Source organism: Aplidium turbinatum, chromosome 16, assembly GCF_918807975.1.
Source record: "Aplidium turbinatum chromosome 16, kaAplTurb1.1, whole genome shotgun sequence".
Lineage (NCBI taxonomy): Eukaryota > Metazoa > Chordata > Ascidiacea > Aplousobranchia > Polyclinidae > Aplidium > Aplidium turbinatum.
Window position 1 is genome coordinate 15,236,190 of NC_137487.1, and position 17,986 is coordinate 15,254,175.

At 37.8% G+C, this 17,986-nt stretch overlaps 1 protein-coding gene across 1 annotated transcript; it reads right to left on the minus strand.

Moving 5' to 3' along the window:
• Positions 1 to 5,257: 5,257 nt before the first annotated feature.
• LOC145785639 (uncharacterized) lies at positions 5,258 to 17,334 on the minus strand. The gene is made up of 5 exons (XM_082597318.1): positions 17,099 to 17,334; positions 11,565 to 11,663; positions 10,111 to 10,450; positions 7,910 to 8,021; positions 5,258 to 7,340 (listed from the first exon to the last, which is right to left on the minus strand). The coding sequence occupies exons 1-5, from the start codon at positions 17,229 to 17,231 to the stop codon at positions 6,549 to 6,551; spliced, it is 1,476 nt and encodes a 491-aa protein (XP_082453444.1). The 5' UTR covers positions 17,232 to 17,334; the 3' UTR covers positions 5,258 to 6,548.
• Positions 17,335 to 17,986: the final 652 nt, after the last annotated feature.

A 17,986-nucleotide genomic window follows, 5' to 3' on the forward strand; every position in this document is an offset into this window, starting at 1 on the left:
TCCGATTAACATTCTATCAGTGAAAGATCTTTCAGAAAGTTAGAATGATTTTTTTTTTGTTGACCAGGACAGGGGTTGGAGAACCTGCGGCTCTGTTAGAAGTTTGTCACTATACATAACTTTGTGTTAAAACCATTATAAGATGTAAAAGTAACATATTGCTCACTTCATTTTGTACTGTTGCAAACTTTTGCGCTGTTTTCAACACCTTTTCCAATAGTGGTGATAGTGACCAGTGGCGTAGCCAAGGGGGGGTTGGGGGTTAGAACCCCCCTTTGGCACGCGTATGACGTCACGATATTGAGAATGATGCTTTCAGTCTAAAAAAAATTGCCTAATTTTAAACAAACTTGCATTAAAAGAGCGAGTTTTGCCAATACCAAACATCTCAGCCAGGAATTAGTAACAAGAAAACATAGAGACTTAGCTTTATTTCCGAAAAATGCCGAAGAAAACATGATGTTATCCTTTTGCTATGCCACCAGCAGTGCCGGTCTTAGGGTTTTTCGGGCCCTGTGCGGAATATGCTTTTGCGGGCCCCAATGACAATAATCCAATTCAGTGGCGTATAGCTAGGTACTTTGAAAGGGGAGGGGTGGCGGCGTGATCGCCAAAGACGACAACCAGCGGCGGGGGGTCTGGGGGGCCTCCCTCAAAAAATTTTAAAAAATTACTTTGTATTCGGGACATTCTGAGAGCATGTTCAACAAAAATTTAGATATGAATATTACTGTGAAATGGTGCTGTCCGGTGGCATAGCAAAAGGATAAGATCATGCTTTCTTTGGCATTTTTCGGAAATAAAGCTATGTCTATACAGTACGTGCTAGCTGAAGATGCTATTACTATAGCGAAATCGATTTTTAACTTAATAAATTACACTAAGAGGTTAGATTGTTGTGCAAATGCCAGCATTTGATGAATGCAAAATAGCAGTACTGTCTCTACAGCAGTGATTCTCAAACTGTGTGCCGCGGCACACTAGTGTGCCGCAACAGATTCTCAAGTGTGCCGCGAATCTTTTTGAAATTTTGGAAAAGAACTGTATAAATATTTAAAATAAGCCATTCAAACAAGCATGCGATTTAAAAGCGCTTTAACCCATTTACGGCCGGTGTCCTTTTAAAAGGACATCGTTTTGAATGCATCAGTATTGCATCATCTTATTTTGATTGAATCATTTTGGACTTGCTAGTAGTTGTTAAGGGTCTGTTTTGGAAGGTGTTGATAAATATTTGCGAACAACATATTTTTTCTGAATTTTGTGAAAGTTTGAAAATTGTTGAAAAATGAGAAGAGCCGGATGAAGTGAAGTGAGGAGGAACATGCATGTTTTACTGCCTATTGGTAATAGATATGAATTATGTTTCTTCATAGTTTGACACTTTATAATATTGTGCTTTCTACTACACTCTAATTTGTGTAAGGTTTTGCTTCTTTTATTTGTTTATTTTGCTTTATATTTATTGTTGCCTTTTAAAAGGACACCGGCCACATGGCCACATTTTTTTGCTTGTTTGTAACACTGTCAAAGAATATTGAACATCGTGTAAAAGCAGCAGATTGCGCCTATGGAAGACTTAACCATCGTGTTTTCAGCAACCATGCTATATCTATCCGCACACAATTATGGTCCTACGGGCAGTCGTTCTAAACTTCTATCCACTCTTCTCTATGCTTGTGAAGCCTGGACATTATACCACCGTGACACCAAACGTCTTGAAAATTTTCAGCAGAGGAAAGAAACTGGGTCAAATGCTAGGCACTCGTTGGGACGATTGTCTCACCAAAGATGCACTCCTTGATCGCGCTAGGTTGCCCAGTTCAGAAGCCACCATATTGCAACACTGCCTTCGCTGGACAGGACCTGTCATGAGAAGGGACAACGAGGAGGGACAACTAGAGACAGGAAACCTCCCCCAGAAGACCAAAAATGAGATACAAAGATCAGCTGAAAGTCTCCCTCAACCATGCAAACATTGATCTGGATTCATGGGAAAACCTTGCTAATGACAGATTACTCTGGAGAAAAAGATCTAAAGAAGGCACGGAAGTTTTAAAAAAAAAGGATACAAAAAGCCCAAGAAAAACGAACACTAGAAAAGCTAAAACTACCACGTCCCTCCCTCCATACAATCCATACCCCCCATACAATGTGACTTTGCCTACGTCTTTTCCATCATAGATTGGCCTCCAAAGCCATATATGACATCACCATCTAAAGCCAGAATCGATTTGATGACGAAACCAATGCTCGGTCACGAGCTGGAGCCGACGACTGTCAGTGGGGTATCGCTATGGTTTGTGCCGCCGCGGCGGACCATGATTTGCACTCCTGAACGCGTGAAGTAGGAACCAACAAATAGAATTCGAGCCAAATCCGTTTCAAAAAATATTTTTACTATGCTTTTTTGTTTAGGTTTAAAAATATTCTGCCGCTACAAGCTTCCTACCGGGGGGGGGACTGCCTAATGGGGGGGGGGCACCCTCCCACTAGCTACGCCGATGGTTATCGTGAATATAATATGTTCATACAATAACTTTGAAACGTCCTTCAAGAAAGATCTGACAAGTTTTTACCGAAACAAACACCTTCTTATGTTAAGGCATCGCGAGATTTACATTTGACTATGTGGCCGGTGTCCTTTTAAAAGGCAAACAAAAAAATGCATCAAAAAAGCAAAAATCGTCAAATTTTTTTAAACTAATTCAAAAGTTATGGCAATACAACTTTGTGACTGAAATATTTCCTAAAAAGAGCAATGGGAACTTGTGGCGGCTTTTAATGGGTTAACTCCTTCAATAGCTGATAAATAAGCACATGTGACGATGAAACCTATTATGGCATTGCCGATACAGCAGGGTAATTGCCACGTCACTATTGGGCTGCTGTGTTAGCTATTGCTAACATTAACATTACTTCCCACCATTTGGAAGCAATGAATCAAGCAATCTTTCTGCAGAAGAACAGCTCATTTGATTTACGAAACGACCCATTTTTCAAACGCTGTTTCCACAAAAAAACTTGGATGCGTTTTGGCTGTCTGCTTCCAAATTCTATTTCATGATCCCGTGCAAAATCAATCAAAATTATATTGCCATTGCATCTTCATGGCTATGTGAACATGGCTTTTCTGTTTTGACTGAAATTAAAAGCTGTAAACGAGAGAGACTGCTTGAAATTGACGATGAAATTCGGGTATATGTTTGTCAACTTCAGTCGAAGCTTATATTGGGATAAACAAGCACATCCATCGCATTGACACGTGAAAATAAATTTTTTTAAAGCAACTTTTCTTCTTTTGCAAGTGTGCCGCGTGCGTTTTATGTTTTTTCTAATGTGCCACAAGCTGAAAAAGTTTGAGAACCACTGCTCTACAGTATGTGAGTCTGGATGCAACCTATTTCGTCTCCTGAAATCGTGTAACAAAATTAAATTTCGACTTATTTCGTCCCCTGAAAAGATCAAGAAATTTTGAAATGTTTGCGGCAACTCCGATCAGCGATTTCGGCTATGTCGTTTTTTTTTCTCGATCTTTTCAGGGTACGAAATATTTAGGCGACGAAATAGGTTGAATTCGTTGAGTCTCTATGTTTTCTTGTTGCGAATTCCTTTGCTGAATTCACTTGTTGAATTTTTCCTTTGAAAATGACAAAATTACTGCATTTTCTGAGTAAATTGCGGGCCCCCTAATTTGCGGGCCCTGTGCGATCGCACGGTTTGCACATCCCAAAGACCGGCACTGCCACCAGACACCACCATTTTACAGGAATATTCGTAACCACATTTTTGTTGAAAATGCTCTCAGAATGCACCAAATTCAAAGTAATTTTTCAAAATTTTTTGGGGGAGGCTCCCCAGACCCCCCGCCGCTGGGTCGTCAACCCCCCCCTTTTAAAATTCCTGGCTACGCTACTGATAGTGACGTCTGGCGTTGCAAACTGCGTTGACAGTTCAAAGTAATTTGGCTTGGGATTTCAGTAAGGTTAGTTTCATTTTGTCAACTACAAAATACTTTCAATGATCTGCATATGTAGGGTAGTAATTATTTAATAATTTATCTCTGTACGGAAATTCTGTACATCTTTTTTTTTTAGCTTAGTAGTATATAAATCGAGGCTATTCAAACTTTTTATTGGTGCAAACCTATTTTCAAAATAATTTTCTATGCGACCCTTTGGTGGGGATTTTCCAGTGTAAACTACTCACTGTTGGCCCACTTTTGATTAGTTTAGCGGCCCTGCAATTACGATTTATTTGCGCCCTGTTTGGGTTGCGACCCATAGTTTTGAAAGCTCTGCTATAGACTACAATTATAGAAATAAATTTCGATTAATCAAATTTTTATTGGTATTCGGCGAACGGATTAGCAATGCTGCGTCTAACTCTGAACCGTTTTGAACGAACTTTTTACCTCGACAGAAATTCAATATCTGATCTTCCGTTTGCAACTGCAGGTCTACCCTTGTTACTTCTCTGTGGTTAATTTACTGCAAGTTGGTGAATTACGGTTCCTGTATTCACGTTATAAATAGCTTCAGGTCTTGCATCGTTCGGTGTCTTTTATACGATTCGTGTGATGTATATGCTGCTCACCTTCTGAGTGTCTGCTGCTCACCTTCTGTAGTTGGTGGGTTGTTACTTTCTTTACGACCGTGCTTGAATGCATTTGAATTTGCTGGAATTTCCTGGGTCGTTGGGAGGCTCAGGAGCCTTTAAAAACGATCACATGTAATATTGGCTAACTGCATTTAAAGTAAATTCCTATTTCTGTTGCCCCAACAACTTTGCACCTGCGCTTGTGCTAACAGACAAAAAACCCTACTACGCACGTCACTGAGAGGTGTACAGAAAAAACTTAAAATAGTTTAAACAACTTTGACTGAAAAAGACAAATGTCACATTTTTTCAATCGATCAGCCTGCTAGAGACCTGTTTACAAATCTAGATATGACCTAGGCTGCTGCAGCTTTGATAAAACGTAGCCTACAACTATACTGTATTATTGGGATGTTAGAAACGCTTTATCTGGTCTAAACGAAATTCTTTATTAAAAATTTACTTTATAATATATCAAAACTACAAAAGTTTGTTTCAAAATAATCAATTTTTCTGCTTTCTACACGTTTATCTTGTAGATAAGGAAAAAGGCGACTTCCGAATTTGAATTATAGGCTATATTGATTGCTACACATTTGTTACTTGTCACAAGCAATTCCTTTTTAGACATACTGCATTGATGAGTTGTGCTGGCCATCCGCGGGCGCAATAAAATTACATATGCAGGGTTTGGATGAATAATTTTTTGAACAACTAATACAATGCGTCACTAATGACTCAATTAACTACTGCACAAGGGTTATTTATTGTGATCTATATCCTTCGATATCAATGCCTATAGGCACAGCATCCAATTTTATTCCGGAAATATGCAGGATTTCGTAACTACTAACATGGCTTGGCTTACAATTACCTCAGTTTAATCGTTTACTCAGTATCTGAAGAAAAATAATCACAATGAGGGTATTCGCATACAAATATTTTTTGGCTTTGTGATTGCCAACAATGGCGACAGCAGCGTATTACCTGAATCGGCTAATGAAATAGAAATATTTGGTGTTACAAGATGAAAAAGGTTACCAAGGTTTGCTCAACTACCAAGCTTATTGTCACAAGATAGTTTGAGATTAAAAGAGATACTTTGCTTTTTACGAAAAAAACTGATATATCGCGTATATGCACCGTTGAAATATATATTAAAGTATTTAATTAACTGTTGTACGGGTTTCTCAAAACTTAGGTTGAAAACGTTAAGAAACTATATGAAATGAGATATAATTTATCTTTCCAGTTCAACTATAACACATTCTGTAATGTCCACAGCAAAACTATAATATAGCAATACCATTGTATTACTTTTCGCTTATTGTATTTTATAGAAATGATGCTATTAGCATTGCGCAACATATGAAACGTACAATTTAATTGTTGAATGTAGTCAAACTGATCATCACTTGTACCACGTGCTACTTTACACAACTAACCTACTGTATAAAGATGACACAGATTGCAAAGTAACTGTAAAAAATGACGCTCATAGTAATGTATTTTTCGTTAAAAAAACGCAGCTGTTTTCTATCAGTCTCAATTCGGTATGTTATTTCTGTAACACAAGGCTTTACTTACCCAGACATCAAAGTCCGTCATTTTTACATTAATGCAACGTCTGCAGACGTTAAATCAATGTAAAAACGACGGATTTTGCTGTCTGGGTACCGGTACCTCAATGGTTGGATCAGTTACAGCGTTTTGAATTGTGGTCTCTCGGATTTAGCTGCAAGCTACACAAGGGGATCTAACTGGAATCAATAGCCTCTCTAGGTTTTGATCTTTTCGATCTCATTTTGTCCGATAATGATTTCGGGTTACGTCTGCTGGATAGGCTACTATGGCAGTGCAGCAACCAATGTGACCCATGCAAGCACATACCACGTGTTTCAAGAATTATATTATAAGTAATTGAGCTTCCGAACAGAAACTACATTCACCTACAGACCATTTGTCTCGGTCTCTGCAGGTTTATTTACCGATGGACTGGGCTGCATTTCTGTTTCATCCAGAGGTGGATCGACTTTCAACATTTTTTGGTCGGACTTGCGAATAACACATATTGCAACTACAATAGCACTTATTAAGATCACCAATATTACAACAATTATTATTATAATAGTCGAAGTAGGCACTGACTTAGAGTCGTCTGAAATAAATATATTTGTTGTGTTAAGTGTTGTTGTGTTTGGTATTTTTTCCGTAAAGTGTGCTTTCTGTGTGCTTTTTTGTGTGTGTTCTGCTTCTGTTGCTGCGGCTGTTGCTGCTATTGTTGCTGTTGTTGCTGCTGCTGCTGCTGCTGATGCTGCTGTGGTGGTGTATTGTTGTAGCGGCTTTGTGCTTTCTTCTCGAATATTCAGCTTGCGAGAAGTTGTAAGGTCACTTGTTTCACTGGTTGTTTCTACATTAGGTTGCGTTGTCATCGCTAGCACTTGGCTGGTTGACGGTTGAGAAGTGACTGTTTTGAGTCTATCAATCTTTTCTGCGCAGTATTCTGATGCAACACTTTCCCCATCTGAAGTAAATAGATCTGGATTTTGAGTTGTAGCAACTAGTTCGTCCATGGAAGACGATGTCGAAGTGTCGGTTTCATTGCTTCCACAATCTGTGAAGTTTGAAAGTGGCAGCAAACTTAAAATCTGTCCCTTTGCAGGGATGGGATACGAACACACTATGCACATGCGATTGAAAAAGCTCCCGGCAATCTCTTGAACAGCAAAAGGACAGTGTACCTGGAATGTGAATTATTGCGTCATAAGCAAGCAGGAAGCTGCAAATCAAAACATAACCAGCAATCGCCTGTGTTTATACACATTTATATTGGATTGTTGTTTGTTTCAGGTCATCAGATCAATCTCATGGATAGGGGACCTCAGACAGCAAATCAACCATTTTTGACATTGGTTCAACGTTTGCGTACGTTGAATTAATGTAAAAAAAAAACGGTTGGTTTGCTATCTGGGTAACTGTTGTGCTTACTGCTTAGCCTATTGTATGTATGGTGTGGTTTGGAGCAAAACATTTCATCTGATTTAGCTTATAAGGGCAACAGGCTACATCAAATAGGCCTACAGTTACCATTCACTAAAAATCTAACAGGCTGTTTCATCCTTAATTGGATAATCAGAAAAGTTCTTATTACAATAGAATCTTTAATCAAACAACATATTCAAAAAGAGTAAAGAACTATAAAATCTTTTAATGAAGGTAATGCAAATATAGAAGATTGTTGCTTTTGGATTGAAAGCATCTCTTTTGAAACTTCGTAGTTTTGTTGACAAGAGCACTAAAGTAAGCTTACTTCGGTGTTGAAAGTACTTAAAATATACGAATAGTCCTTTTTGAGAGCACAAGTGCAATTCCAGGGATTTTGTCCAACCAATAATGTGAGATTGTTGACGTCTTGAAACCACCTACAAAGAAGACCAGAAGACACGTAAATAAAATTACATAAATCACAAAGATCACAATATTTTCAACCAGGAGTGGGTAATCTGCGGATTTTGAATAGAGTGAGGCCGGCGAAAGAATTTCAGTTTGCATTTCTAATAGATTCCAGTATTGTTTTTTTCAAAGTAAGTTAGCACATTGCACAAATGACTGGAACTGATACTTAGCACGCAACAATAGCACTACACTGTTAAGGTTAGCAGTAGCGTAGCCAGGAATTGTGAAAGGGGGGAGTTTTGACGGCGCTTTTGCTAAAGGCGACACCCAGCGGCGGGGGGCTGGGGGGCCTCACCCAGAAAATTTTGAAAAATGACTTTGAATTTGGTGCATTCTTTGAATTTGGAGCATTTTCAACAAAAATGTGGGTATAAATATTCCTGTAAAATGGTGCTGTCCGGTGGCATGGCAAAAGGATAAGATCATGTTTTCTTGGGCATTTTTCGGAAATAAAGCTAAGTTTCTATGTTTTCTTGTTGCTAATTCTTGGCTGAGTTATTTGAATGTTTGGTATTGGTGAAACTCGCTCTTTTAATGCAGTTACGTTTAAAATTAGGCAAACTTTGTTTTAGTGACATAAAGACTGCGCTTTCATGAAAGCATCATTCCCAATATCGTGGACGTCACAAGCGTGCCAAAGGGGGGGGGGTTGTCGCCCCCCCCCCCCCCCCCCCCCTTGGCTACGCCACTGAATGGGAATAAATTTGAGCTAAATGGCCCGAAACTAATTGAGACAAAACAAAATGAATTCCTAAAAGTCCTCGTTAACTGAGGTTGTGAGACTAAAGATGCTGTTGCGAAATCGATTTCTCGTCAGTAAAATGAGGCTGGTTAACTGTTGCTGCTTGCTTGTCATCCTATAAACCAGATCATGGACATTTCAGAAAACTTAATTTCAATTAAAGGATTTTCTCATCGAGAATTTTGCAACCTCTTGTTCGTTGCTTTGGAGTGCCCCTTGCATTTTTTGTATGAGGATTTTTTTTCGTTTCAGAATATTACTATTTTAATGAAACAAATTTTTTGTCAGATTCTGAACAAACGATAGCGTCTGTTAAAAGCCACAACTTGCGGTGGAACCAGGTTGATTGCAATCAGTCCTTACACTCCTATTTTAAACCGTTAAATTTAAAACAATAAATTGAAATATATTCATCTCTGGGTTATGACGATAAAACTACATCAAAATTACAAAAGCATCGTTATTTCTTGAAAAATACTGGGGCTTATCAATGCAAGCTTACAGACAGCAAATTAGTCTTTTTTACATTGATTCAACGTTTACAGACGTTGAAACGTCTGATACTTTAACTGGGGTTGTTTAAAACAGAACAGCTCATAGTAAAACTTATTTATTTAAAAGCAGAGCATGTGATCACATGCTATTTGATCCGTATTTAAATAACACATTGTTGAAACCACATCACAAACAACTCTATAATGCTTGCAGGCATGTTGTGGAGCTGGTGAAAATATGGAAAATCCATTAAATACGAAACATTTTAATTCGTTTTCATAGCACGCTTTGATGGTTGGAGGCAATTTGACTGGTAAGCTAAGTCTAGTAATGACTCATGTAAAAGCTCAGCGTAATAAATAGCATTGGTGCCACTAAAAGTTTCCTCCTTATCAAGAACAATGCAGGTTTGGCGAAAGGTGGCTTTGGTAACAATGGTTTTATTTACTTTTTAAATCATACGTGGTTTATGAGTTTGTATAACATTGTTTCGTAACATACTTTAATTGAATGACAACTTACAATAGATTGCCGTGGACGCTGGACAAGTAAACGTTGATTCGACACTTCTCCAAAGCATGCGGCTATAACTTGGCAAGACACTTAATAACATGCTTGAAAGTGGAAATGAAAAATAAATTTCTTTCCTTTTTGTCAACTTAATGTAATGTAACAAAACTGTGACCACCAGAAATGACCTTGAATAACAGTTTCTAGCCTATAATTGCACATACCCAGGGGCAGCCTCACTGGCAAAATACCATACATCCAAATATTTTTCAAGTTTTTGAAAGCATAAATGTAAAACAACAACTTACTGCACATCGAGCTTGCCGAATTGGTTGTTGTAAATGTTGATAGATACAAGTCTGCTCAATCCATTTAAAGCTCTGTGTGGAATTTGAGTCAAAGCATTGGATTGTAAGTGCAAATACTGCAAGTTTGACAAAGTCCTAAGCAAGGTCGGTTCTAGACTAGCTATTTGATTTCTGTCAAGATGAAGCGACTGCAGGGTAGAAAGTCCCTCAAAAGACCTTGCATCCAATGTTGTAATGTTATTGTCACTCAAGCGAAGACTCTCCAAAGAGTGGAGACCTTTAAATGCACATTCTTCAACTTTTCGAATGTGATTGTTTGGCAGCGAAAGGCTTTGGAGAGCTGAAAAAAGCGATTTACAGTCAATTTTTATGTGTTGCTCAGTGCACACATGGACATGGACAAACCAAAATTTTGAAAACTTAATAAGAACTATGGACAATCGATCGTTGTGGAGACTCACAGTAGCCGACGTCTTATTCAGGCATGGCCGATTATGATAATGATGATGAAGTACATACAAATCCTTTCTTGACTTAAGTTTGGTTAATTTGTGAAACTATTTAGAAAGCAACTCTTTCTGATCTGATGCAAAGGTCGATTTCGATCTTTTATTAAACTTTTCTACAACATGATTGGGGCCGCAACATTGGGGCCAACAACAGGGGCCGCAACATGATTTCAGTGCGGCCCCTGTTGTTTCATCATCTCATGCTTGCAATTAGTATATTAGTGTATGTAATTAGTATTGCTTTTGCATTCAAGTGGTATACTATTAAATGTGTAACACAAACCGATCGTGCCGAACAAAAGTTATGTTGCAACGTATGAAGTCACGTGACTTCTTGTACAATTTAACAGAAAGCGTTCAGTGCTGAAAATTCAGCTACGTTGATATTTTAAACATCTACATCAAATTGTGTCACAAATACTATTTCCAAATGGAGGTATTATTTAAGGCTGCCATTAATAGGGTGAGCAAGACTTATTTTAACACAACAATCCAGTTTGCAATAGACCTGAACTGGTCACGCCTCAATTGCAATCTTACTCAAGCGTATCTCAACTTGGAAGTTATGAATTGTGACGTCATTACATTCATGGGTAGGTATTGACACAGTTACAAAGCAAATAAAAACTAAGTTTTGCGGCATTGCAGTTTTGTAAACAAACCAAAAGCGATTGCAGTTGTGGATTCGCTTCATTACTTCAGAAAATAGTTTCGGCTTCATTAAATTAAGCTTCAGCTTTGAAGTAAAGGTCGCTTCAAAAACGAAACTTTATGAAATGGACGGTAATGTCTCAATTTCTGTTTTGGTTTCTCGATGTTATTGAGGATGAAAATTTACGCAAGGATCCTTCATTCAGGATACAACCGAACGACTAAACACTAATAAGTAAACAAAATCATTGGGGTTGCAATAAATTCCTGGTCCAGTTTCGACTGCCATCTTACCAGACAAACTGTAAAATACTCCTGACGATATTTCTCTTATATTTTCATTCGATATTTCCAACGTGAGCAAATTCACGGGTCCTTCGAAATCCCGGATTCCTAAAACAGGAAATAAAAATATGAATGCAAGGCCTACTATACAGCTAGCAAACACATCGTTTTTACGTTGATTTTGCATTTACAGACGTACGAAGCCGATAGCTCAGTTGATTAGCGCGTGACTTCTGGAACGAAGAAGCTTCAAGATCAAGCCGCGCTAGTTCGACTCTCGGGGTGTGCACTTGAGCAACGCACGTTAAGGATTGCTCTCCATTCAGCGGCATCTAATGGGTGGAATAATTCCCCACAACAAGACTTCAACAATTTGAAACTTCACTTTGTCAATCTCGGTGACCGGGCCTGCGTCAGTGATCCGAAGCCTCTACAAGTATGCGAAACTTCCAGGATTAAGCTCTGTAAGAAGCTTTCCCAGTCCGAGGATAAAGATTCACTCAATCAAAGACAGGCAGCAATGTCTGTAGCGTAATGAAATATTTCAGATCAGTTTGTTTTTACTTCTGGTCATCACAACGAAAAACAATATATGGCAAACAAGGCTGAGGTCCAGAAAAAGGTAGAGCACCAACAACTTTATCGGAAAACCATTCTAATCAAGAGGCTTTCAGAAAAATAGACTATTTGAAATAATTTTCGAAATTTTATCATGAAAGCTTAATTCAAACTTTCTTCATTGTTTCTATTTTGAAGCAAACGATGCTGACTATTCCAAAAACAAAGAGAGGAAAAAAAGTAATTTACAGAAGACTTGTATTGACAGTGATTAACACGCAAAGCTTAACAAAGAAAGTGGAAAAAATTTGTGTCTCTAGACTAGAGTCTAGTTGGACTGCTTCTAGTTCAAATTTTCAAACCGGATGCATGTGTTCTTGTGTAGTTCAGGAGGTAGTAACTATAGTACTGTGAATTCTGGCTTTTATACGTGTTCAGTTCATGCATAAACGCAGGACGAAAGGCATTTTGTGATGTCCAGTAGAGCTCCGGTAGGCTAGCTACAAAATCACCATGACGCCACTGGTTAGTTGTCAGTGTTTGCTTTTCTGTCAGAGATTCGTTTAACGAATGAGCTCAGCTCAGTTTGCTTGCACAGGCGCATAACCCAACGCCTGGTCTGCTTGTGCGTCGTTTAGTAGTAAGAGCTTCACGGTGTATCTCTTGGCTACTATTGGCCTTAGAAGCTTTATCGTTCGGGCTCTGTTTGGATTTAACCACCTTGACAATTCATTGCAATAACAAACGGTTTACAAACGTTTCAAAATGTTAGTAAACCAAAACGTTTCCAACATTATACTGTATTCTGTAGGCTATATCTAGGCCTAGAATCAATGTCAATCAATTGCCGTGTTATAACGATGTTGCATTTGCATTCGACATCAAAAGCATATTTGCAATCGTGGAAAAACAAGACAAGAATCAAAGAAAAAAATTCCATTTACTTAAGTTGTTATCAGACAATACGACTAAATTCTATGAAAGAAAAAGTTTCTGGTTAAATATCTTTACAGCAATTTCAAGGTGTGGTCAATAAGTGGCGTAGCGGATATTTTCCATTTATTTTTGCATACGTCGTTGGCTATGGTTAGCCAAGATCGGTTAAAAAGCATTTTCATTTCTCGTCTTTTTGTCCTTGCACATGGAAAAATAACTATGTTTTGTATTTCAAAATAAATGACAACTCCAGGATCATTGGGAATAGTTGACCCCTTCAAAATGTTTTATAAACACATAAAATTTTAAATTTAAAACGTATTTTCATATTGAATGATTGCAGGAGTCCTTATTCTCCGATGGTAAAAATTCAAATTGAAGCTTAATCTTGGAAATTTTACCATTTCAATGACTTGGAATTGGATATTGCAACAACAAGAATTGAATTTTCACGTAAAAAGATGTTTCAAATTAAAAAAAACAAAACAAAAAACAAACGTTTTTTATTTCTAACAAGTTTTGTCTGTACTGTAGTAGCATAATGTCTACTACAATAAATGAAGATTCTTTTTTTATTGTTAAAATGCAAACATTTTGTTTAATCTAAAGTTATGTGGAATTATAACTTGAAACTCTTTACTTGAAACGGGTAGCGGTGAAAATTATGGATAAAAACCGCACAAAGAAAGTTGCAGTGAGACGTTTGCAATAAGTTTTTAATTGTTTTAGGCTACTGGTACTACTCAAATGTTTTTTTCTTCATGTATTTCGTGCCAACCTTGAGAAGGTGGTTGCAGCCCAATGGCGGCTAGTGGCTGTATTCAATGGATTGGATAGGTTGCAAAAATGTTTTACATTGTTTTACAATATAATACATTTACATTCACTAATTTCACGAAGGTAGGCTGCAGCGTTGCAGCCTATTAGAACGAGCCGCCACAGTTATAGCCCATGCATTTCCGGATTAAAACTTCAGCATCTATATGTAGTGTATCTTTCTAGGTTTGGTAAATTTGCGCCCTTGTTTAGTAATTTTGTAATATTTACTCATAGAGCGTGAACGGATCATGATGAGTTTGACATGAAGAGACACAAACAAACTGCTGGAAGGATTGAAAGTTAAACGAAATTGTAATAACCACCAAAAACTAAAATGTTCATATAGCAAAATATCAGCACAACAGACTAACAAATTAAAATATTGTACACTCTGGGAAAGCAATTCAAAAAAGAAAAGCTCAAAATGAGAAGGAGAGAAGATATTTTAAGTACTGGACGTCATCCAACCGGTATCAAAAGATACACAGTCGACTGAATTGGCAGAAAAAGGGAAAGCTTTCGCGTGGACATCGTCTGCAGTGAACTAACACAGGCTGAAAAGTTACACGATTTGGCCTCAAAGAACGTCGAACAAAATCAAAACTTATAACAATATTTGAGTTTTTGTTTATCAGCTGTTTGGGACCTCTGAAGAGTCAAGGACAGTCCCAATTAGCTGGTAATGTGGAAGTCATGCTTTTGCCTTGCCAATTGTGAGGAGAATGTTGTACAATCGCACAGCTCGAAGCCGCAGGTTTTCGTCAGACAACATTCTACTCACCATTTTCAAGTTTTGTTCCACCAATCGACTCTTTATTCCTTGCCATGAAGTGTAAGTCATGGTTGCATAGAAATAATCACATGTTTGAATGAAAGCAGTTTTATTTCAATTTCTGCCCAAAAAGAATGTTTGCAATTGTCATTGACAGCATCCCTCTACTGATGAATGTAGTTGGATTACCATGTAATCACAATTAGACTGTTATGATCAATTCATGAAAACAAGAAACATGTCAATAAAAAAACAAAAAAAAAATAGCTGAAGCTCATTTTGTTGTAAAGATGACAAAAATAAGAAAAATAATTAATTAATTTTTTTTAATTAAAACGAGAATATTTTTTTAAGCAAGATCCATAAAGAGAAAATCAAATAATCGAGACAGATTGTTTGGTTGTCTTTCAATATCACAAAATCAAATACATCACTGTATGTAGGCAAGAAGCACCAAGTAACTTTAATGTTTTCTAGTCAAGTGCCTAATAGAAATAAGAAGGATATAGCAAATTTGTTTATAATAAGTGATAAGGTGAATCTGAAAACGATACGCTGCAACCAGGCGCGGATCTAGGAGTTTTTTTCGGGGGGGGCCAGAAAATTTGAAAATCAATTAAAAAGAAAGAAAAAGATAGAACACATATGAACAATGATACTACGACATATAGCCTAGATATGATATAAAATAGACATTAAAACAGCCATTTTCATCAATTGTGAATGTTTAAAAAATAAATTTTGCTTCAATAAAAATTGCTAAGCATGCAAAGTAAACTTGAAATCTGGTTTAAAACCCTGCATGCCTATCCATGACCAATTGGATATAAGTTATTTTATGTTTGCAGGCATATACGGTAATTGATTGAAATTATAATGAAGACTAAAAACTAGAAAACAGCCATTCCAGTGGCGTAGCCAGAAATTTTGAAAGGGTTTTTTTTTTGACGTTAGGCTGGCGAAGCCACCGGAGTGTTCGCCTAAGACGACACCCAGCAGCGGGGGGTCTGGGGGCCTCCCCCAGAAAATTTTGAAAATTTACTTTGAATTTGGTGCATTCTGAGAGCATATTCAACAAAAATGTGGGTATGAAAATTCCTATAAAATGGTGCTGTCAGGTGGCATAGCAAAAAGATGAGATCATGTTTTCTTCAGCATTTTTCGGAAATAAAGCTAAGTCTCTATGTTTTCTTGTTGCTAATTCCTGGCTGAGATATTTGAATATTTGGTATTGGCAAAACTCGCTCTTTTAATGCAGTTTCGTTTAAAGTTAAGTAAACTTTGTTTTAGAGACATAAAGAGACTGAAAGCATCATTCTCAATATCGTGACGTCACATGCGTGCCAAGGGGGAGGGTTGTAACCCCCAAACCCCCCTGGCTACGCCACTGAGCCATTCAATGTTTCAGATTGTTTCAACTGACGCCATTTGGTTCAGCGTTGGTTTCAGCCCCAACAAATGTTGCTATTAAAGTGTATTTGAAGTTGTATGAAAGAAAATAACGGAGTCTGATCGATGGGTAATTTCAACCATAACAACAAAAATCTATTCCCCCCCCCCCCCCCGGGATAAGTTAAGTCCGCCGTGGGACTAACATCAGCTGTATAGAAGCATATCAAACCATTTGATGCGGAAACATACAATTTCAACAATTCCTCACAAAATTTCGGGGGGGGCCCGGGCCCCCTGGGCCCCCCCCCATAAATCCGCGCCTGGCTGCAACCCCGTTAGTCCATTCATTAAAGGGATACTAAAGGAAAAACCTGACTTGGCGATTTTCCACGTTCTTTCTGTTTAACATGCTACCATAAAACGATTTTTAATAAAATTTTGCCCCGTTGCGGTCTGATCACTATTGCGCGAGTGCTTTTGTCAGAGCTTTCAAAACGAGATTGGGCTTGAGCAGCGAAGCGTGCGACTGTACAGTCTGCGTCACTAGAGACTAGCAATCAGCTGATCTCGCAATTATTGTTACTGCGGGCGATTTGACTGTAGGCTATGTATGTATGTACATCAAAACATCAGATTTCAACATGAAAACATCAGACAGTTTGCTCAAAACATCAGATGTGGTAACGTGGCTTTTGTTATTGCTGTCTTTTGTGACGTTTTCTCGAGCAATGGTTGCACTTTTGGTTATTTTGAAAAAAATGAAAATAAATGAAACATTGGACTTTGGGCCTTGCCAGCGCCATTGAAAACAATTTTTTTTCGGTCATTTTTCTTGAAATGAATTTTTCAATGTTCAGTTTACGCATTTTCATGTTTAATTCCCGTTTGAAATTTTCATTTAGTAGGCCTTTAAAGCGTTTAGATTGTATTACGTAAAGATGTATTTCACTGACACACCAGTTGATGTAGGCTACAGGTGTGAAATTTGTCTTACAAAGTCTTTACAAATACAAGTCCTACAAAGACAAAATGAACACAAAAGTCTATTATGATAAACTTTGCTCACCAATATCAGTAATCCTGTTTCTACTGATACTGATTCTTCTTGCGCAAGCAGGCATTGGGGATGGTATAGACGTGAGGTTTTTCAACTTGCAATCCACATAGCCATCCAGATAGCATTCGCATGGGTGCGACATGGTATTGCATGTCACAGAACACGCAGTTGTAGTGATCGAAGGAACAGCTCCCGACGTGGATTGGTTAATCACGGAAACGAATAAAGAAATTAAAAACGAAGCAAGCAAGATGACATTTCGCATCATGACTTTTCAACCTAGCCTATTTATTACAAAAGTCTGATGAAAAAAAAATTTTCTCCATCATTTTTATCATGTTTTGCAGTGGGCTGTGGTTGCTTGTAAAGATTTAGATTCAGTAAAAAGAAGATAACCCTTAGGTCCTATCCGATGCCCTATCTACTTGCCCGTGATTCTGTGCTAAACAGATTGATATGCCATTGCTCTGACAGGCAATCGAATTTACATCCAGCCAGCAAAATCCTTACTTTTACATGCAGACGTTGAATCCATGTAAAATTTGTAAAATTTTCGCTGTCTGGGCAGTTCATTAAAATCAGTTCCGCTTCGAAATTTTTCAAAACAAAGTTTCGAAGTAACCGATTCTTGTGAAAGGAAAATAGACAACAACATCACATTGTAATCAACCATAGGCCCTACACAAATACCACTTTTTTATTTGTCCTTATTCTTTCATAAACTGCTATTTGAAAAAGTGCCACAGTAGGCTACTCTTGAGAGTGCTGATTCCGTGTCTTCCCAAGACACCTTCTTGGCGATCTCGATGGACGTTAAACCAAGATCGCTTTCAAGGTCTTGCTCTAAACTTGTGAAGACACCTTCATTTTTGGTCACTCAGTTTTTTGGATGCTTTT